General features: G+C 40.4%; 1 protein-coding gene across 1 annotated transcript in view; it reads left to right on the plus strand.

Moving 5' to 3' along the window:
* LOC145523659 (maltase-glucoamylase-like) overlaps positions 1–17,793 on the plus strand; it is a 340,029-nt gene that overhangs the window by 157,542 nt on the left and 164,694 nt on the right. The window contains exons 3-5 of the mRNA XM_081534360.1: positions 3,162–3,288; positions 5,492–5,610; positions 16,951–17,071. Coding sequence (XP_081390486.1) covers positions 3,162–3,288; positions 5,492–5,610; positions 16,951–17,071 — 367 coding nt within the window. The remainder of the gene's footprint in view (positions 1–3,161; positions 3,289–5,491; positions 5,611–16,950; positions 17,072–17,793) is intronic.

Consider the following 17,793-nt stretch of genomic DNA (forward strand, 5'->3'; position numbering starts at 1 on the left):
ACTCACACTTCCACAGACGCCAATGATTTTTAGCATCAGGAAACCCTTACAAATGAAGTTTGATAGGTTAATACCATTACTTTATATGTAAACTGCTCCCTGAGCATGGAATACTAAGGGCTAGATGGCTTTAGAAGAAGAGATTTTCCATCTGAAAATTTCCAAAACAGCCAAATGTGAAGGAGAAAATAGGCCTTTGCACACCCTGCTGCTGGGGTGATGATAGGGTCATAGCTGTCTTCTAGAGATGATCCATTTGGGGTTCAGAGGAGGAAAATGAGGCCCAGAGGGGTTCAGCAGTTTTTCCAAGGTCACACAGTGGAGTTAGGTCAAGCTTTAGATCTTCGCACTTTGGATGTGACAAGACTTGGGAGAAAAAGACCGTTAGCTCCCTTTTTACTTCCCATTCTCTAAATATCCAGATGACAATGTATCGAGCCAATAAATTTTGCCCAGGAGTTTTGAGGAATAGCCATGACTCACTGGGGTCCTCTTTGCAAGTTATTCTCAGTCTCTGTAATACGAACCCTCTCTTTTCCACAAGAGCTCTTGCCTTGTGTTATCAAAGAATTTTTTAAAGACGTAAATTGCCATATGCCGATCAGCTACCGGCTATACATAAAAAAATGAAAATTGATTATCTAGTTTTTCGAGTGAATTCAGATAGCCATCTCAAGTTTGGGCCCCACCTGACTTATCTATCTACTTTGCCTAAATGATTAGAGCAGTACGAGGAGAATCAGCTGTGGCAATTATTCATATAACCATTTTAATTCAAGAGGGAAAAAATGACTACGGAGTCCACATGATTTATGTATAGCAGTAACTTTCCGCTTTTCTATGAGACTTTCCCTAATTAAAATTGCAACCGTCACCCCCTTCTCCCCCATTCCTCATCCTCCCCACACCCAAGCTTTATTTTTCTCCAGAGCACTTATCAAAGTCTAACCTATCGTACAGTCTCAGCTTAGAGGATAGTTGTGAGGACAAAACGAAATAATGCATGTTATGCACATCACCCCGTGCCACACACGTTCTAAGCACTTGGTTAATGACCCAGATACTATCTGATAAAAACATAATCTCACCACAAGCTTTCTTTGGAGTGCACCGTGGGCATAATGGCATGGAATAACAGAGTAGTGGTTACAAGTTCTGGCTGTGAGGTCCAAAGGGCTGGTATTTAAATTGTGACTTTGCCTCTTATCATCTGTGTGAAATCAGGCAGGTTATATGACCTTGCTGAAGCTCAATTTCCTCATCTGAAAGTGAAGATGGTAGCAATAACTCACTGAGGGTTGTTAGGAAGATCACGTGCAACACATTATATAATCTTCTTAGCACGTTCCTCAATTGTTGGTAGTGACTTTCATCATTGTAATTGCACAGTTTATGCTTGTCACATGAAATAGAATATCCAAAGATTGACGACAGTCTGCTAAGTAATTTTTTTTAACAATTTTTCTCTTAAAAGCAGTTAAATCTATTTAAATTGCTTCCTTATTATATTTGCCTCCTGTCATTTTTCTTTTCTTTTTTTAATTTTTTTAAAAGTTTATTTTTAGTTGGAGGATAATTGCTTTACAATTGAGTTGGTTTCTGCTGAACAGCAACGTGGATCAGCCATAAGTATACATGCTTGTCATTTTTCTTGATCTTAATTTTTTCTGAATCGTATTTCCAATTTAGGACATGGTAAGGTTTCACCACTGAGATCCTTATAATTTGGGAAGTAAGGTCAACCAGATGATGCTGATGAGGGATTTTTTTTCCTTTAAGGCTTAAGGAAATATGTCTCTCCTATAGCTAGAAGCTCATTATCTTTGTTCCATAGAGCAGGTAGCCATATTTAAATATATAATACAAAAGGACTTTTTGATGAGAGGCAAACAGATTTTTAAAAAATATAAATGATATTTTTTCAAAAGTCATATTTACTCATGTATATTAATTATCTATTGTTGCATAACAAATTGCCCCATATTTAACAGCTTGAAGGAATAAACATTTATTATCTCACAATTCCTGTGGGTTTGGAATACTTAACTCTGTTGATTGCATCTCCATGTAGCCCAACATGTCTCTCCATCCTTGTATTTCCTGTAAATTATTAGACCTGGAGTTTTGACAGATACAGATTTGTTTTCTGTAGCATGAATGGTGCATAGATGGGAACAGCATCTTCCACCAGGACATACATAAAATCTAGCAGATTCTTCTTTTGCTTTAACTGTGCATAGCCATCAGGGAGCATTTCTTCACTCCGCTATTTCATTAGGAGTTGTGATGCAGTGAGACTGTAACTTAATCATTCTTTTACTTATTAAATGAAATGTTCCTATAGCAAGAAATCTCCCCTCGCCCATCATTTGGTTCATAAAGGAACAGTTTGTAGAGGAAAGGTAGGATAAACATTTGACTTTTTATTTACTGGTTTTCAAACTTAGGAGTTTTTCTCCTAGAATTCTCCAAAGGGGATCAATGAGATGTTTTAGTCCAAAATCTTTATGAACTCATAGATTTAAATACATTTCATCCGTATTAGTCCATTGATGGCATTATTATTATTAATGCTCATATTGTCCCACTTTACCCAGTGAGAGTCTCTTCAAGTTGGTTCCTGGTACCCTTTGGTAGCTCCCTGCTTGCTGGTTTAACATGATAACCTAAGCTCCTTTTATACATTTCCTGCCCCAGTCTCAAATGAAACATTTCTAAGGAGTCCTTAGAGATGTTTCCTTTAAGTGGGAAATAGTGTTTAGAATAGTACTGGATTTCCCTGGTGGCTCAGCGGTAAAGAATCTGCCTGCCAATGCAAGAGACTCAGGTTTGATCCCTGGGCCAGGAAGGTTTCCCTAAAGAATGAAATGGCAACCCACTCCAGTATTCTTGCCTGAAGAATCCCATGGACAGAGGAGCCTGGCGGGCTACGTCCATGGGGTCGCAGAGAGTCAGACAGGACTGAGTGACTAACACTTACTTTAGAGTGAGATTAGCCAATTGATAATTTTTTAATCTATTAATAGTTGATGGGTACCTGGGCCTTTTGTTATTTTACTCATCCCTCTTGTATATACATTTGAGATTTTCCATTAAAAAAACTTCGCTGACTATACGTGAAAGAAAACTCAAATCTAAAATTGTTTTCTCTTTCTTTGTAGATGGCAAGAAAGAAGCTGAAAAAGTTCACTACTTTGGAGCTTATGCTCAGTGTTCTTCTGCTTGTGGTGTTTATCGTCACTATTCCTATCTTCGTGCTTTCAGCCAGAGAGTCCCTGGAATCACAAGGTAATAAGGAAGTCTGCAGTTATCCCTCCATATGTTGCTCTTTTCAAAGCAGAAACCTCATAAATGGCAAGGAAGTAATGCTTTCGTGTTCACTGGAGTGAGCCTGTATGTGTGGTGTACGTGTGTGTTGGGGACCACCTGACTCAAACTGTGACAGCACAGTTCAGTTCAGTTCAGTTGCTCAGTTGTGTCTGACTCCTTGCGACTCCATGGACTGCGGCACGCCAGGCTTCCCTGTCCATCACCAACTCCCAGAGCTTGCTCAAACTCATGTCCATCGAGTCGGTGATACCATCCAACCATCTCAACCTCTGTTGTCCCCTTCTCCTCCCGCTTTCAATCTTTCCCAGCATCAGGGTCTTTTCCAATAAGTCAGTTCTTCGCCCCAGGTGGCCAAAGTATTGGAGTTTCAGCTTCAGCATCAGTCCTTCCAATGAATATTCAGGACTGATTTCCTTTAGAATTGACTGGTTGGATCTCCTTGCGGTCCAAGGGACTCTCAAGAGTCTTCTCCAACACCACAGTTCAAAAGCATCAATTCTTCAGCATTCACCATTTTTGTGGTCCAGCTGTCACATCCATACATGACTACTGGAAAAACCATACCTTTGACTAAATGTATATTTGTTGGCAAAATTATGTTACAGCACAATAGGTATACATTGTAGGCTTAACTCTGACACTTTTATTCCCCAATTTAGCATAGCACAGGATTCCATAACTGGCGCTTGAAATATATTGGCCAAATTTCATTGAATAATTGTATTTTTTCACAATAATAATTAATAATATCCTTATGTGAAACTCCAATACTTTGGCCACCTGATGCAAAGAACTGACTTATTGGAAAAGACCCTGATGCTGGGAAAGATTGAAGGCAGGAGGAGAAGGGGACAACAGAGGCTAAGATGGTTGGATGGCATCACTGACTCGGAGTTTGAGCAAGCTTCGGGAGCTGGTGATGGACAGGGAAGCCTGGTGTGCTGCAGTCCCTGGGGTCGCAAAGAGTTTGACATGACTGAGTGACTGAACTGATATGAAACATTGTCAAATAAGTATATAATCAAGTAAAGTATACTAGGCCGAAGTTTGTTCTCTACAGCTAGTAGAGTTGTTTATTAAAAGTTTATTGAACTGTATTATTTTCAAATCAGGGCTAGATTGTGCTGAGTTATCCATGATTTTGTATCTGGGCTTCATCTAAGAGCAGCTTCTTAGTTGGGGCAGGCAACGAGGGCCAGTATGTAGCCAGAGGAAAAACTTTTCCCTCCTTCCCTTATTCTTAGCCATGCCATTTCTACTTTTGTGGGAAATTAGATTAAATAATCTCAAAGGTTGTTAAATTCTTAAAATTCTCTGATTCTGAAGATGAAACTAAAACCTGCGTGTAGAAACTGGCACAAATAAGAAGTTCTTTTAATCCACCACTTTTGGGGTATTTTGTTTGATTTTTTTTGAAAGTTTTTTGTTTGTTTGTTTGCTTTTGATATGGGCCATTTTTAGTCTTTATTGAATTTGTTGCAATATTGCTTCTGTTTTATGTTTGGTTTTTGACCTCAAGGCATGTGGGTGGGATCTTAGCTCCTCAATCAGAGATCAAACCTGTACTCCCTGCATTGGAAAATGAAGTCTTTAAACCACTGGACCACCAGGGAAATCCCAATCTACCACTTTGAATTGGAAACCCTAGTGAAAAGAAAGCTTATTAAAAGCCTCATTGTTTTGTCCTATTATTGTTATGAGCTTATTGTAGAGAGCCCTAAAGAAATCTTTGATGAGCTTCCAATCTAATGGTGGAATCCAACTCCTTGCTCTTGTATGCACTCAGGGGAGGACTTGCTGGTAGAAGGAGATGGTGCAGGTATTCATGCATGCTAAGTTGCTTCAGTTGTGTCTGACTCTTTGCAACCCTATGGACTGTAGCCCACCAGGCTTCTCTGTCCATGGGATTTCCCAGGCAAGAATACCGGAGTGTGTTGTCTTGCTCTTCTCCAGGTACAGGTATATATAGGGTTAAATGCAGTCAGCAAGAACAAAATGAAGCTTTATAAAGTGAATATGTACACTTCAAAGTCACAGAGTGAAGCCCAGTCAGTAGTGACATCCATATAATTGGATGTTGAGAGCTATGGGGCTATCAAATACCTGTGATGTTAATTCTGTCTGATATTCTCTCTTACGTTTGTTTTTGGGATAATCCTAGATCCTGGGACAACAGTTACCCCAGATCCTGGGACAAGTACCACCCCTGGCTCTGCTGAGTGCCCAGTGGTAAATGACTCAGAACGGATAAACTGCATCCCTGACCAATCACCAACAAAGGTTTGAGTTATGGATCTGGTTTTCATTTAAGAGTTTATGTGATTGGATAAAGGGTATTTTGTTTGTTTGTTTGTAGCCCCTAGAATTATTGTTTGCATTGCAATTATTGCTGATTCAGAAAAAGTAATCCTGTATTCATGCTTATATGACAGTGCAGCTTTAGGAAAAGAACTAGAAAATTCCCTTGGGTTGCTAGATTCAGCACATAAAAGTATAGGGTTAAAAATTAACCCTATAAAAATTAACCCAGTTAAAAATTTCAGATAAACAATGAATTTTGTTTTAGTATATGTTCTGAGTAAGACTTGGGATTTACTCATATTAAAAGTGTATTTGTCTTTTATCTGATAACATTGCTTGGTTACTAGTTCTCTCTGACTCTTTCTTCTCTCCTCTGTCTGTCTCTCTTTTTTCCTTACACATTCCCAATAGGTTATCTAGGATACAATAAAAAGCCAACCACAGGCACAAAACAGTATTTCAAATAAGGACCAAGTTTCCAGAGCCTTCCTTTGTGGCTTAGCTTGTAAAGAATCCACCTGCAATGAGGGACACCTGGGTTCGATCCCTGGGTTGGGAAGATCCCCTGGAGAAAGGAATGGCTACCCACTCCAGTATCCTGACCTGGAGAATTCCATGGTCTGTATAGTCCATGGGGTTGCAAAGAGTCGGACAGGACTGAGCAACTTTCACTTTCCGGAGCCAAGTTTTGAAGGAAGAGGTAATAAATACCAGGATTAAAGATAGTACAGACATCTGGGCATTACTGTAAGGCAATGTTTCTTGATCATCAGCTGAAATCCAGCAGGATATTAGGATTATAAAGTGCATCGCACACACCATATCGTCACATTTCACATTGGGAGTGAATAAACACAAAATGCAGGCTTCTGAGTAAAGTCCACTGACATGCAATGGCAGGTTTGTATCAGGCACAGAGAGGATGCTTGCTCCCTGTGAGTCTTGGGCATGTGGCACCCTCACATTTACCTCTGTGCTGTCCTATTGTTTGTGGGCTGGAAAAATCTGTGATGTTCTTGAGAGATACTATTTTAGTTTGTCTAAAGGTCCTAATACCAAAAGGTATTGTATTTCTATGTTTTTCTCTCATACATCTGGAGGCTAGAAGTCCAAAATCAAGATGTTGTTAGGGTTGGTTTCTTTTTTAAAAAAATTATTTATTTTTGGCTGCTCTGGGTCTTTGCTGCTATGTTCGGGCTTTCTCTGGTTGTGGCAGGAGGTGGGGCTATTCTCTAGTTGCAGCATGGGCTTCTCATTGTGGTGGCTTCTCTTGTTGCAGAGCATGAGCTCTAGGGCGTGGGCTCCACTAGCTGTGCCATACAGGCTTAGTTGCCCTGTGGCATGTGGGATCTTCCTGGACCTGGGATTGAACCTGTGTCCCCTGCACTGGCAGGCAGATTCTTAACTACTGGACCACCAGGGACGTCTAGGGTTGGTTCCTTTTGAGAGCTCTGAGGAAGAATCTGTTCCATGCATTTGTCCAAGCTTCTGGTGATGCCACAATTCTTGGTGTTCCTTGGCTTGATGCTACATCACTCCATTCTCTGCCTCTGTCTTCACATGGCATTCTGCATGTGTGCACATGTGTCTCTGTTCAAATTACTGTAGTTGGGAGAAGGGTGATTTGACAGAACTAGTCAGGAAGCTCAGAGGCCATGTTGAAGGCAAGAGAGAGTTCCAACATGGTTGTTTTTATTGTTGAGTTGCTAAGTCATGTCCAACTCTTTGCGATCCCATGGAGTGCAGCACACCAGGCTCCCCTGTCCTTTCTTCACTGTCTCCTGGAGTTTGCTCAAACTCATGTCCGTTGAGTCAGTGATACCATCCAGCCATCTGGTCCTCTGTTGCCCCCTTCTCTTCCTGCCTGCCAAAATCAGAAGGAATCCCAATTAGAGCAGTTCATCTCACCAAGACTCTTGCACCCTTCATCTGGGGTTTTACCCTGAGCAAAATGAGTGTAACTCACTCTTGGATTAGTGAAGAGACATGCCTGCTTGGAGTAGGAAGAAATGAATCTGAGCAGAAAAGGTAGATTCAGATTTTGGGAGACCTTGGATTTGGGGTAGAGGAGTTTGTTTTTTTATGTGACACATAGCATCTAGGAGAAGCCACTGAGGGCTGAACAAAATCATATAGTCGGAAATTAAGAAAAGAGAGTAAAAGATGTAGAAATAAAGGAAAAGGAATATAGAAGAGAGAAAGAAAAAAAAAGGCACTTCAGTCTTGGGCCAAATGTCAAAAAGTTTAGTGTTTTAGATGATAGATTCAATAGGAGGAGGAGATAACCGAAGTAAATAAATAATGACTATAAAACAAAAATTTATATATTGTAAATAAAATACTGTGTGGATCACAAAACAGAAGAGATTATTACCAAGGAGAAGGTGGCGATCTGGAATTAGCAATAAGTAGGATTTTTGACAGAGATGAGAGAAAAGGAAAGTGAATTCAGAAGAGAGGAGACGGCGCACAGAAAGCGAGAGAAGAGGACTGTGGGGCACACACGCGGCGTATCAAGTGGTCCCGTATGGCCAAGCTACAGAGAGCACGTAGTGTTAGAGACTGTGAGGCAGACTGGAGCTTGCTGGAGAGGACCATCACTGTGCTGCTTTGTCAACAGGCGTGGGAAGTAGTGGTCTAGGCAGGTTGTGCCAAAGCAGGATGTTTCCAGAAAGCTGATCCACACCCGTTTACCTGCCCCTGTGATAGAGTGCCAGGAACTACTTGCTCAGAGCCCGCCTGGAAGACTAATGCATCTTCAGTCTGCTCGCCCTCCTGCAACACCCCATCTTGTTGCTGGCCACGTGAACTTCACATGCCATGGCTGCCTCGGGAATCGGTCTTTAGTTTTATTATAAGGCCTTTTAATAAATGCTGTGGTATCAAGATCGTAGTTCAGTAAACAACCTTTGCCTTTCTTCTATGTGTTATACCCAAGGGAATTAATCTATGACCTTGGCACTCAGTCACTAGCCTGCTCCTCTTCAGCTCAGCCAGAGGGAAAGACTCTAGAAGCACTTTCAGTGATTGGGTTTTTCATAGAAGATATTTCTTAGGTATTTTGTTGTGTGTTTTAAGTATCCTGGGTACTATGTGCTGATCCAGGCTGTTGTTGAAAGGCTGATTCCGTGGGTAATGATGTGTATGTGTGTGTATAGATATAGATAAATATCTATATAGATACTTAATATTGAAGTATCTGTATACATATAGATAAATGTATTTGTTGAAGGAAAGTATTATGGCTCTATGGGGGAGGGAAGTGGGAAGAAATTATGAACATGACGCCAGGTTGAGCACAATGTTTTACTGCTGAGGCCATTGCTATAATGTTTTCTTATTCCTCTCACCTTCTCTCCTCTGGGGTTGAAGAATTAACAGTATAAATCTCCCTTCAGATGATTCTTTGTTGTAAACCCTATTGTTTCTTATCCCAGTTAAGAGAGGGAATCCTGTGTCCAGTGCAGAATAAAGTCATCTGTCAACCACCCCCCTAGCGCTCTTGGGAGCCTTTTTAGAGAGAATGGGCTCAAAGAGCCCCTTTCATGGGTCTCAGAAGGAAAGATGGCTCAGTTATTAGTAGCTAAACCTCTAGCCCTGATCTCTAGTTCTGGACTAGCAGCTGGTTACAGGGCGTCTTCACCTGGATGTCTCACAATCACGTCACTGGAACTCACCACTTTCTCACCAAATCCGCTTTCCTGTCTCAACTGCAGATTTGTCTGGGCAGTTCTATTATGCTTCTAGTCTCTGAGGCTGGAACAGCATAACTTTTGCTTGACTCTTCCCCTCAGTGCTTTTGGTCAGTATTTCATGTATTTTAAAACATTTTTCTTAACAATATTTTCTAGGGAAAGCACTTCATTTCCATTCTCACTGCTGTCATACTCGAGTACTGAGTAATACTGAGTAACCCAGGCAGAAGTAAATGTTGCTTCATGCCTGGATTACTCAGTAGGCTGCAAGCGTCTCTTCTGAATTCCGTTTCTGCCCCTCCTGCCTGTTTCATTACTTGCATGGTTGAAGCTGCTCTCCTGAACATCCTACTTTCATTCTATTTCTACCTAACTGGAGTACCTACAGCATATATTACGATGCATTGGGTAACATTCGAACACTTTCCTCTGTCACCTAAGACTCTGATTACCCTTTTCTGTGCCTCTGTAGTGTAGTGTAATGTCACCTAGACCATCCCACCCATGCAGGTTTTTAGGGACAGCTGGAGGGCAGGGCGACCCACTCCAATATTCTTGCCTGGAGAATCCTGTGGACAAAGGAGCCAGGCAGGTTACAGGGTAGCGAAGAGTTGGACACGACTGAAGCAATTTAGCTCACACCCTCTGCTTACCCTCTCCATTCTGAAAGAGCGTATCACTTTCCACTTCCCTGATGAAGCCTTTTATCCACCATTCCAGAATTTAGCTGAAAGATCCCATCGATGGCAGGGAGCAGAAATATTTAGCATAAATTCCAGATATCCAGCTTGGGAGAGAAATAGTAGGTATAATTTTCAACTCTTTGGTTTTCAGGATTGGAATTTGTTGTATAAAAAGAGATTTACATGGTTGAACTAAACCTACAATCCCTGAGTAACCATTTAGTTAAGCTGAGAACAATTTACAATTATGTGTTTCCCGTGGATAAGATTAATAATAATACTAACGTAATCTTTTTGATGATATTTGAGTGGTCACCCTATTTCTTATTCAGAAACTTTGTCATATTTGATAACAAACACACTTGGTAATTATCTACTTATTACTTATGTCTTTTTCCAAATTCCAGTTTCTTATCAATAAATGTTTAATGGAGCGAGTTTTACAGTATATTAGCAAGTATATATCAGATCATTATTAGTCTCCAACCTCAGAATTATTCTGTGTCCACACAATATTAATTGAGAGCCATTGTACCGTACTGGGAAGGGCAGTGAGCTGCAAAGGCCTGAATATAGACTTAAGTTGTCTGGAACTGATAGTGTAGCCATTGGGCAGCAGCATGTTAGGGAACCCAGGGTATTAACTTCTGGTCTTGGCTGTACTTCTGAAAAATTCTGCCACTTGGTCACAAAGTCACATTTCTCTTGCAGACTATCCCTTGCAGACTGTCAAGTCCTTATCAGTGACATGAGACAATGTGGACACTGAAATTTATTCATTAACAAATGACTAGTGAACAAGTGCCAGGAATGCTACAAAACGCTGTAGTTAACAGGATTTTAAAATAGTGCCTCTGAGGTCCTGATAGATGTTCCGTGAACTTCACTGTAGTATAATTTAGGGGACTCGAGATTCTAAATCATAAGAATTGAAGACACGGCATGTTCTTTGCTGTCAGACCTCACTATGGGATAGAAAGAAGTGGTCAGGTTAACTTTCTAAACCAAACTTAAAGTGCATATTATGACATTATCTACAAGTAAGGCACTTTAATGAATTGAGATTAATTTCACTCACTTGTCAAACTTGTTGAACATAAAAGTGTCCAGGTAATGTTTGACTAAGTAGAAGGTGCTTTGGAAGTGTTTTGTTAAGTATTTTTCAGCTTCTAAAATTGCTGCCAGTATTTGAGAATGGGATACATTTCCTCACTCTTCTTATTGCCTTTGTATAAAAACTTTCTGGTTCTACATTTATTCACGATATCAAGTTTTCCTGGCATTTTAGAAAAGTCTTTATTATCCATAACAACAGAGGGCAGAAGAGATACAGAAACTGGATAGTTAAAAATGTATTTATATTTGGATTTGGGATCTAGTTCTTTTGAATGAATGCATCCAGTGTTTTTGGATTCCCTGCAGGTCCGTGATAAAGCTGTTCTGAGAAGAGCTATAAGCCCTGCTGCTCAGAGCTGTTCTGAAAAGAGCTATGAGCAGGACCAGCCCTGCTTTTTACCTGGTCCACATTCCCTCCATGTTGGACCAAAAAAAACAGCCTTAAATTGCTTAGTTACCCTATTTTCTTACAGCATGGTCTCTGTATTTATTCACTCCTGCCAAACGAACTACTCCAAATGTGTAACAGCAATCATTTTGTAACATCTCCCAACTTTATGGGTCAGAGATTTGGGAAGAGTTTGGCTGGGTGGTTCTTCTGCTCTATGTGGTATGGACTGGGATGGCTACACCAGTACAGTTGTAGGCCGATGGGCTCTGGAGGGTCCACGATGGCTTCACTCACATGTCTGCCACCTTGGTGAAATTGGTTCTGAGGTTCACCTCAACTGGGCCCCACCCCATTTCCATGTGGTCTCAGAGTCTTTGTCTCTCAGTAATCTCTCTAGCAGGGTAGCTCAACTTCTTACACAGCAGCTTGGGGCTGCAGGAGATGGAGATAAATCTGCCAAGCCTCTAAAGGCAAGATGAGACCTGGTGCCTATGTAGCATCATTTTTCTTACACTCTGTTGCTTGAATCAGTCAGAGGCCAGCCCAGATTTGGTGTGAAAGGTGGTAGACCCCGTCTCCTGATGGTGCATGTGTCAGAGACATGCAACCATTCTATAAATTCTAATTTTGATGAGAGTAGGTATTGGTAAACATAAAGCATGTGGAGAGCCACCAGACGGTATAGTGAGAACAGGATGGAGGGATGGAGGGTTAGAGGAACCAGCACCTGATACAGAATGGTTGGCAGGGCTGAATGAGCAAAGTCCACTGTGGACCCTTTCCCTCCAGCGGCAGGAGATGGCTAATTCTGACTCACTCAGGCTGACTCTTGCTGCACCTGGTATGCCTCCTTCTCACCTATTTGCATTTGTCCTTGCAACCTTGCTTGCCATCTTTTATAAATGCTACAGTTGCTGAGGTCCTGATTTTTCAATTTAATCTTAGATCTGCTGCTTCCTAATGACCGAATGATGAACACATTCCAGGGCATATGTAGTCTTATCAGTAAATTATTTTCAACTCATTCTTATTTGTACACAATTCTTGCTTGCCTTATTCTAGATTCTCCTCTTTGTTTTTATTATACATGTTGCAAATGTCTTCTGGTGTTATGAGGTGGTGTTAACCTATTTTATGCTGTCTTAATGAACAGATGTTTTATATTTTAGTGTAATCAAGCTCAATCTCGAGGAACAATTCCAGGAACGCTAAAAGCAAAAAAGAAAAAAAAAATTATAACTTTAAAAGAAAGCAGAAGATCTAATATAATCATTAACTTATTTTGTATAAATTTATTTCTATACATTTTCTTGGATTTTAATTACACAATATTATGTCAGAAAATAATGACATCTTAGCTTCATCCTTTTTGTTTTACAATTTTTCAAAAATTAATTAATTTATATTTCTTTTTAAAACATATTTATTTTTAATTGAAGGATAATTGTGTTACAATATTGTGCTGGTTTCTGCCATATGTCAACATGAATCAACCATAGATACAGATATGTCTTCTCCCTTTTGAACCTCCCTCCCCCCTCCCACCCCATCCCACCCCTCTCTGTTGTCACAAAGCCCCAGTTTGAGTTCCCTGAGTCATACAGCAAATTTTCTTTATCTTCTTGTCTTATTAGTCTTGTAATGTTAGGACGTCCTATACATATTTAATTATAATAAGTCATAGATATGGGTCTTCTACCCTTTTTTTCTTATTTTAAAGGGAATGTTTCTAACATTTCACATTTAGTGAGATGATTATTATAGGTTTTAGGTAGATACCCATTATCCAACTAAGAAACTTACTTTTATTCTCAGTTTGCCAAGAATTTTATCTTGAATAGCTGATCATCTTAAAGGATTGTGTTGTATACTTCCTCTAATAAATTATGACAAATTATGCCGTGGGTTTCCTAGTATTAAACAATTCTTGTGTTTCTGGGAGAAGCACCACTCACTCTTTATTTAATACGTTGCTGACTTCTGTTGTTAAAGCTGTGTGCCCTTTTAGGTTTTTGCATTCATGGATAAGACTGGATTCTAGGTTTCCTTTTTCTTTCAAGTTTGATTATGATACTAAATACTTGCTTTTTTGTTTCTTTTCCTCTCTCTCTAAATGTTAAGAAGGATTGAGGGTTGGAGGAGAAAGACTCAGGTGGAGCAGAGCTTGCCTAGGTCATAAACAGTGTCTTCAGCATCTGGTTTCTCACCATCTCTGATTTCAAGCCAGTGTTTCTCTTTGTGTTAGTGTAGGAGCCTGTATGTATCTATTAAGCAAAAAGCAAAGCAGCTTTACTTTTTTGTCTACTTTATCTATCGATTACTGAGGGAGTTCTTTAAAACTATTCCATGATATAATTAATATCTTTTTTGGGTTTACGTTTTGATTCTTTAACTCTTTTTCCTGTAAATACCTGGAGTCTTTATTATCAGGTATATATCAGGTTTGAGATGTCATATCTTCCTGGTGAGCTTTCATCTTCATACAGTGACTCTGTGTCTCCCTAATAATGTCAGCTATTATTATAGTTGTTCTAGCCTTGGGTTGGAGAAGGAAATGGCAACCCACTCCAGTGCTCTTGCCTGGAGAATCCCAGGGACGGGGGAGCCTGGTGGGCTGCCGTCTATGGGGTCGCACAGAGTCGGACACGACTGAAGCGACTTAGCAGCCTTGGGTTAGTATTCTTCTCACGTAGCTGTTTCTCCCATTTTCTGTGCTTTTGTAAGCTTAAATTTTGGGTGTGCTGTCCATAAGCCACTTCAGCTGAATGTATTTCTGTAAATGTAATCAGATCATCTTTGTTTTCTAAATTAATTATTTAAGCCATATAGTAATTGACCTGAAAAACTAGTCTCATTTCATGTTTTCCATTTGCTCTTTTTTTTCATGTACTGCTCCCCGCTCACCTTCACTCCCACATACATGTTTTCTTTCCTTATTTTTTGCATTGAGAATTTTTTTCCCCTCAGTACTGTATTGGAAATGATACACCCTATATTATTTTGGCAATTTCTCTTAAATTTTAATTCTCAGGTTCGACTTAAAGGGGTGTTTTGTGTCTTGGGTTTAGGTCTGGTTCTTTTTGTGTGCCTTTAATCTTCTTCATGTCTTTTTCATAGCTTTGCTCTGCAACTCATTTCCGATATTTCGCATACTCTTTACCCTCTTGTCTGTGTGCCTGGGCTCTGCTTCTTCCCACACTGCTTCTCATCACTGCTTAGCTCAGCTGCAGGGCCTAGGGTTTCCAGGCAGCCAACACTTCTCCTGCTGCCTGGGCCGCTCTTTGATCTTTGCCCTTTCCAGTTCAATGAAGAGATTATTAAGCTCTGGGGAGCATCCTGAAACCATTCTACTTAACACTCTTTTCAACACCTGTCTCTTTTCCTGTTATACTGAAGTTTCATCTGAATGGGTTTTGAAAAGAAAAAACAAAACCTGTGGACTAGTTGAGTTCACAATGAAGCCTGATTCCATAGCAATAGAAACCATAGATGGACACCATTTTTTGATCCTTAATATCAGTTATTAGCATAAAAATTAGCATTTGATTAAATCTAATTGTTCGTATATCTAGGCAATTTTTATGTGTCTTACATTTGTAAAGCATTCCCATATCCCCCTGAAAGTATGTTCAGCAGATACTTAACCCAGACTATGGAAACAAAGAAACAGAGCGAGAGAACTGAATTTTGACCCTTGGCTTCTCAACAGCTTTCTAAGTGAGCTTTGGCAGATCGCTTCACCCCTGTGAACTTTGAATTCTGTGGCCTGAGGTTCTTCATCTGTAAAATAATGTAGCAGGGTGTGTTCATCATCTGTTGCTGTGGAAGAAATTATCTCCAAAATAATAGCTTGGCACAGCAAACATTATTTCCTCACAGTTTCTATGGTCAGAAATCTGGCCTTGGTGTATCTGGGTGCTCTTGGCTTATAGGCTTCCGACACTGTGGTCGAGGTGTCTGCTGGGACGGAGGAATGATCCTTTTCAAGGGAGTGTGTTGTGATTACTGTAATTATTAGCAGAATTCAGCTGCTCAAGGATGGTTGGGCTGAGGGCCTCAGTTCCTTGCTGGGTATCGGGCAGAGATTTCCCTCAGTTCCTCACCATGTCGGTCACTCTGCAGTCCAGCACCTCACTTCTCCCAGAGTGAGGGCTCCAACAGAATAAGGGAAAGACAGGGAGTAAGCCAGGAGACATTCTGTAATCTAATCTTGGAAGCCACAACCTATTATTTTTGCTATAATATTTTATTATTACTCTTCAAGAGTATTTTGCATTATGTTTTATTTAATTTGGCTGCTTCTTCCAGATTAGTTGATATGAGAAAGAGATTGTATTCATTTTAGTTATCCACGTGCATGCAGGCTAAGTCACTTCGGTCATGTCCTACTCTTTGTGATCCTATGGACTGTAGCCTGCCAGGCTCCTCTGTTCATGGGATTTTCCAGGCAAGAATACTGGAGTGGGTTGCCATTTCCTTCTCCAGGGGATCTTCCCCACCCGGGGATCAAAGTCACATCTCTTAAGTTTCTTCCATGGGCAAGAGGGCTCTTTACCAATAGTGCTATCTGGGAAGCCTGTATTATCCATGTGATTGAGTCATTAATTATAGTTAAAGGCAGGTAACTTTTTAAAATAAGAATTAGAATCTATTCAGGTTTCATGGAACAGTTGCTTTTTGCCTTGGGATGAATTGAGAGACTATATAAAAATGTATATATATATATTTTTAATGAATATACATAATATATATGCATATATGTCACATATACTAAATACACAGATATATAATATACACATTTAAAAGTCAAAGCAAAATTATTTTGATTTCAAAGCTTCTGAGTAAAGCTAATTGCACAGTCTTTTTTTAAAAAGCCAAAACCAAAATTAATGAAGCTGTATTTGTCATTTTGGGTTAGAAAAAGAAAGAAAGTGAAGTCGCTCAGTCATGTCCAACTCTTTGCGACCCCATGAACTGTACCCTACTAGGGTCCTCTGTCCATGGGATTTTCCAGGCAAGAATACTGGAGTGGGTTGCCATGTTCTTCTCCAGGAGATCTTCCCAACCCAGGGATCGAACCAGGGTTTCCTGCATTGCAGGCAGATGCTTTACCATCTGAGCCACCAGGGAAGCCCATTTTGGGTTACTGGTGATATAACTATGTTGTAGTTAGAATCTTTAAATAAATTTATCAGTTTTATTTTGATGAGAGGTATAGAATGCACTGCAATCATATACTGTTATATGATAACAGTAACAAAGAAGGATGTTAGCCATAAAAACGAATTTTGAGGGCAAACACTGCATTGACTGGGCTGCAGCATGATTTCTCTGACTATCAGGTTACTTATTTGTAAAACAAGGTTCATGAGACCACAGGCTCCAATCGTATTTAGCAATGAATGGAGTTACTCTGACTGATCTCTTATTTCAGGCTACCTGTGACCAGCGTGGCTGCTGCTGGAGACCTCAGGGAACCATAAGTATGCCCTGGTGCTACTATTCTAAAAGTCATGGCTATCAAGTAGGGGGCGACCTCGTGAACACAAATGCAGGTAAGCCGAACTTTGCCCTGAAGAAGGAACTTCAGGTCCTCTGGAGGGTGGCTCTGTACACTGCAGCAGAGAGCTGTAGCAGCAGGCAGGGTGTTGCTCTGTGTGGCCACAGTGCCTGTGATAGGATGGGCAATGCCCTCAACCATGGACTGGAATCTATTTTGGCATCAAGGGAAAAGGTCACTCTCTGTCTTAAGAGTTGGGATACATGTCCTGTCCCTGGCTTTGTCCTTATGTGTGTGTAAGTGTGCTCAGTTGGGTCCAACTCCTTGGGACCCCTTGGACTATAGCCCACCACGTGCCTCTGTCCATGGGACTTTTCAGGCAAGAATCCTGGAGTGGGTTGCCATTTCCTTATGTAACCTTGTTGCATAACGTTGTGATCTCTTTGTTCCTCAAGTTTCTAACTTTTAAAGAGAGACTTTTGGACTCAGTCATCTCTGAGACTACCAACAACTCGAATACAATGCAATTTTAATGATATGGAAACAATTCCAATTTCATCAACATTTTATTAAAGTTAGCTAGTCATTGTCACTGTTCACAGACTAAACATCCCCCCTTCTTTTCTCCCATCTTAAAATGCAGACATAATAATGAACATTCTGGGGATAACAGAAGTTGACCACTTTGGGGAGGCTCTTAGCATAAAGGAAGAGGCATGCTCTTCCTCCAGGGCCTCTTGGCCTGATGGACTTTCCTAATCAGGTCTGGACTCTCAT

This window comes from Giraffa tippelskirchi, chromosome 10 (genome assembly GCF_054371585.1).
Source record: "Giraffa tippelskirchi isolate mGirTip1 chromosome 10, T2T-mGirTip1v1.2.pri, whole genome shotgun sequence".
In the NCBI taxonomy this organism is placed as follows: Eukaryota; Metazoa; Chordata; class Mammalia; order Artiodactyla; family Giraffidae; genus Giraffa; species Giraffa tippelskirchi.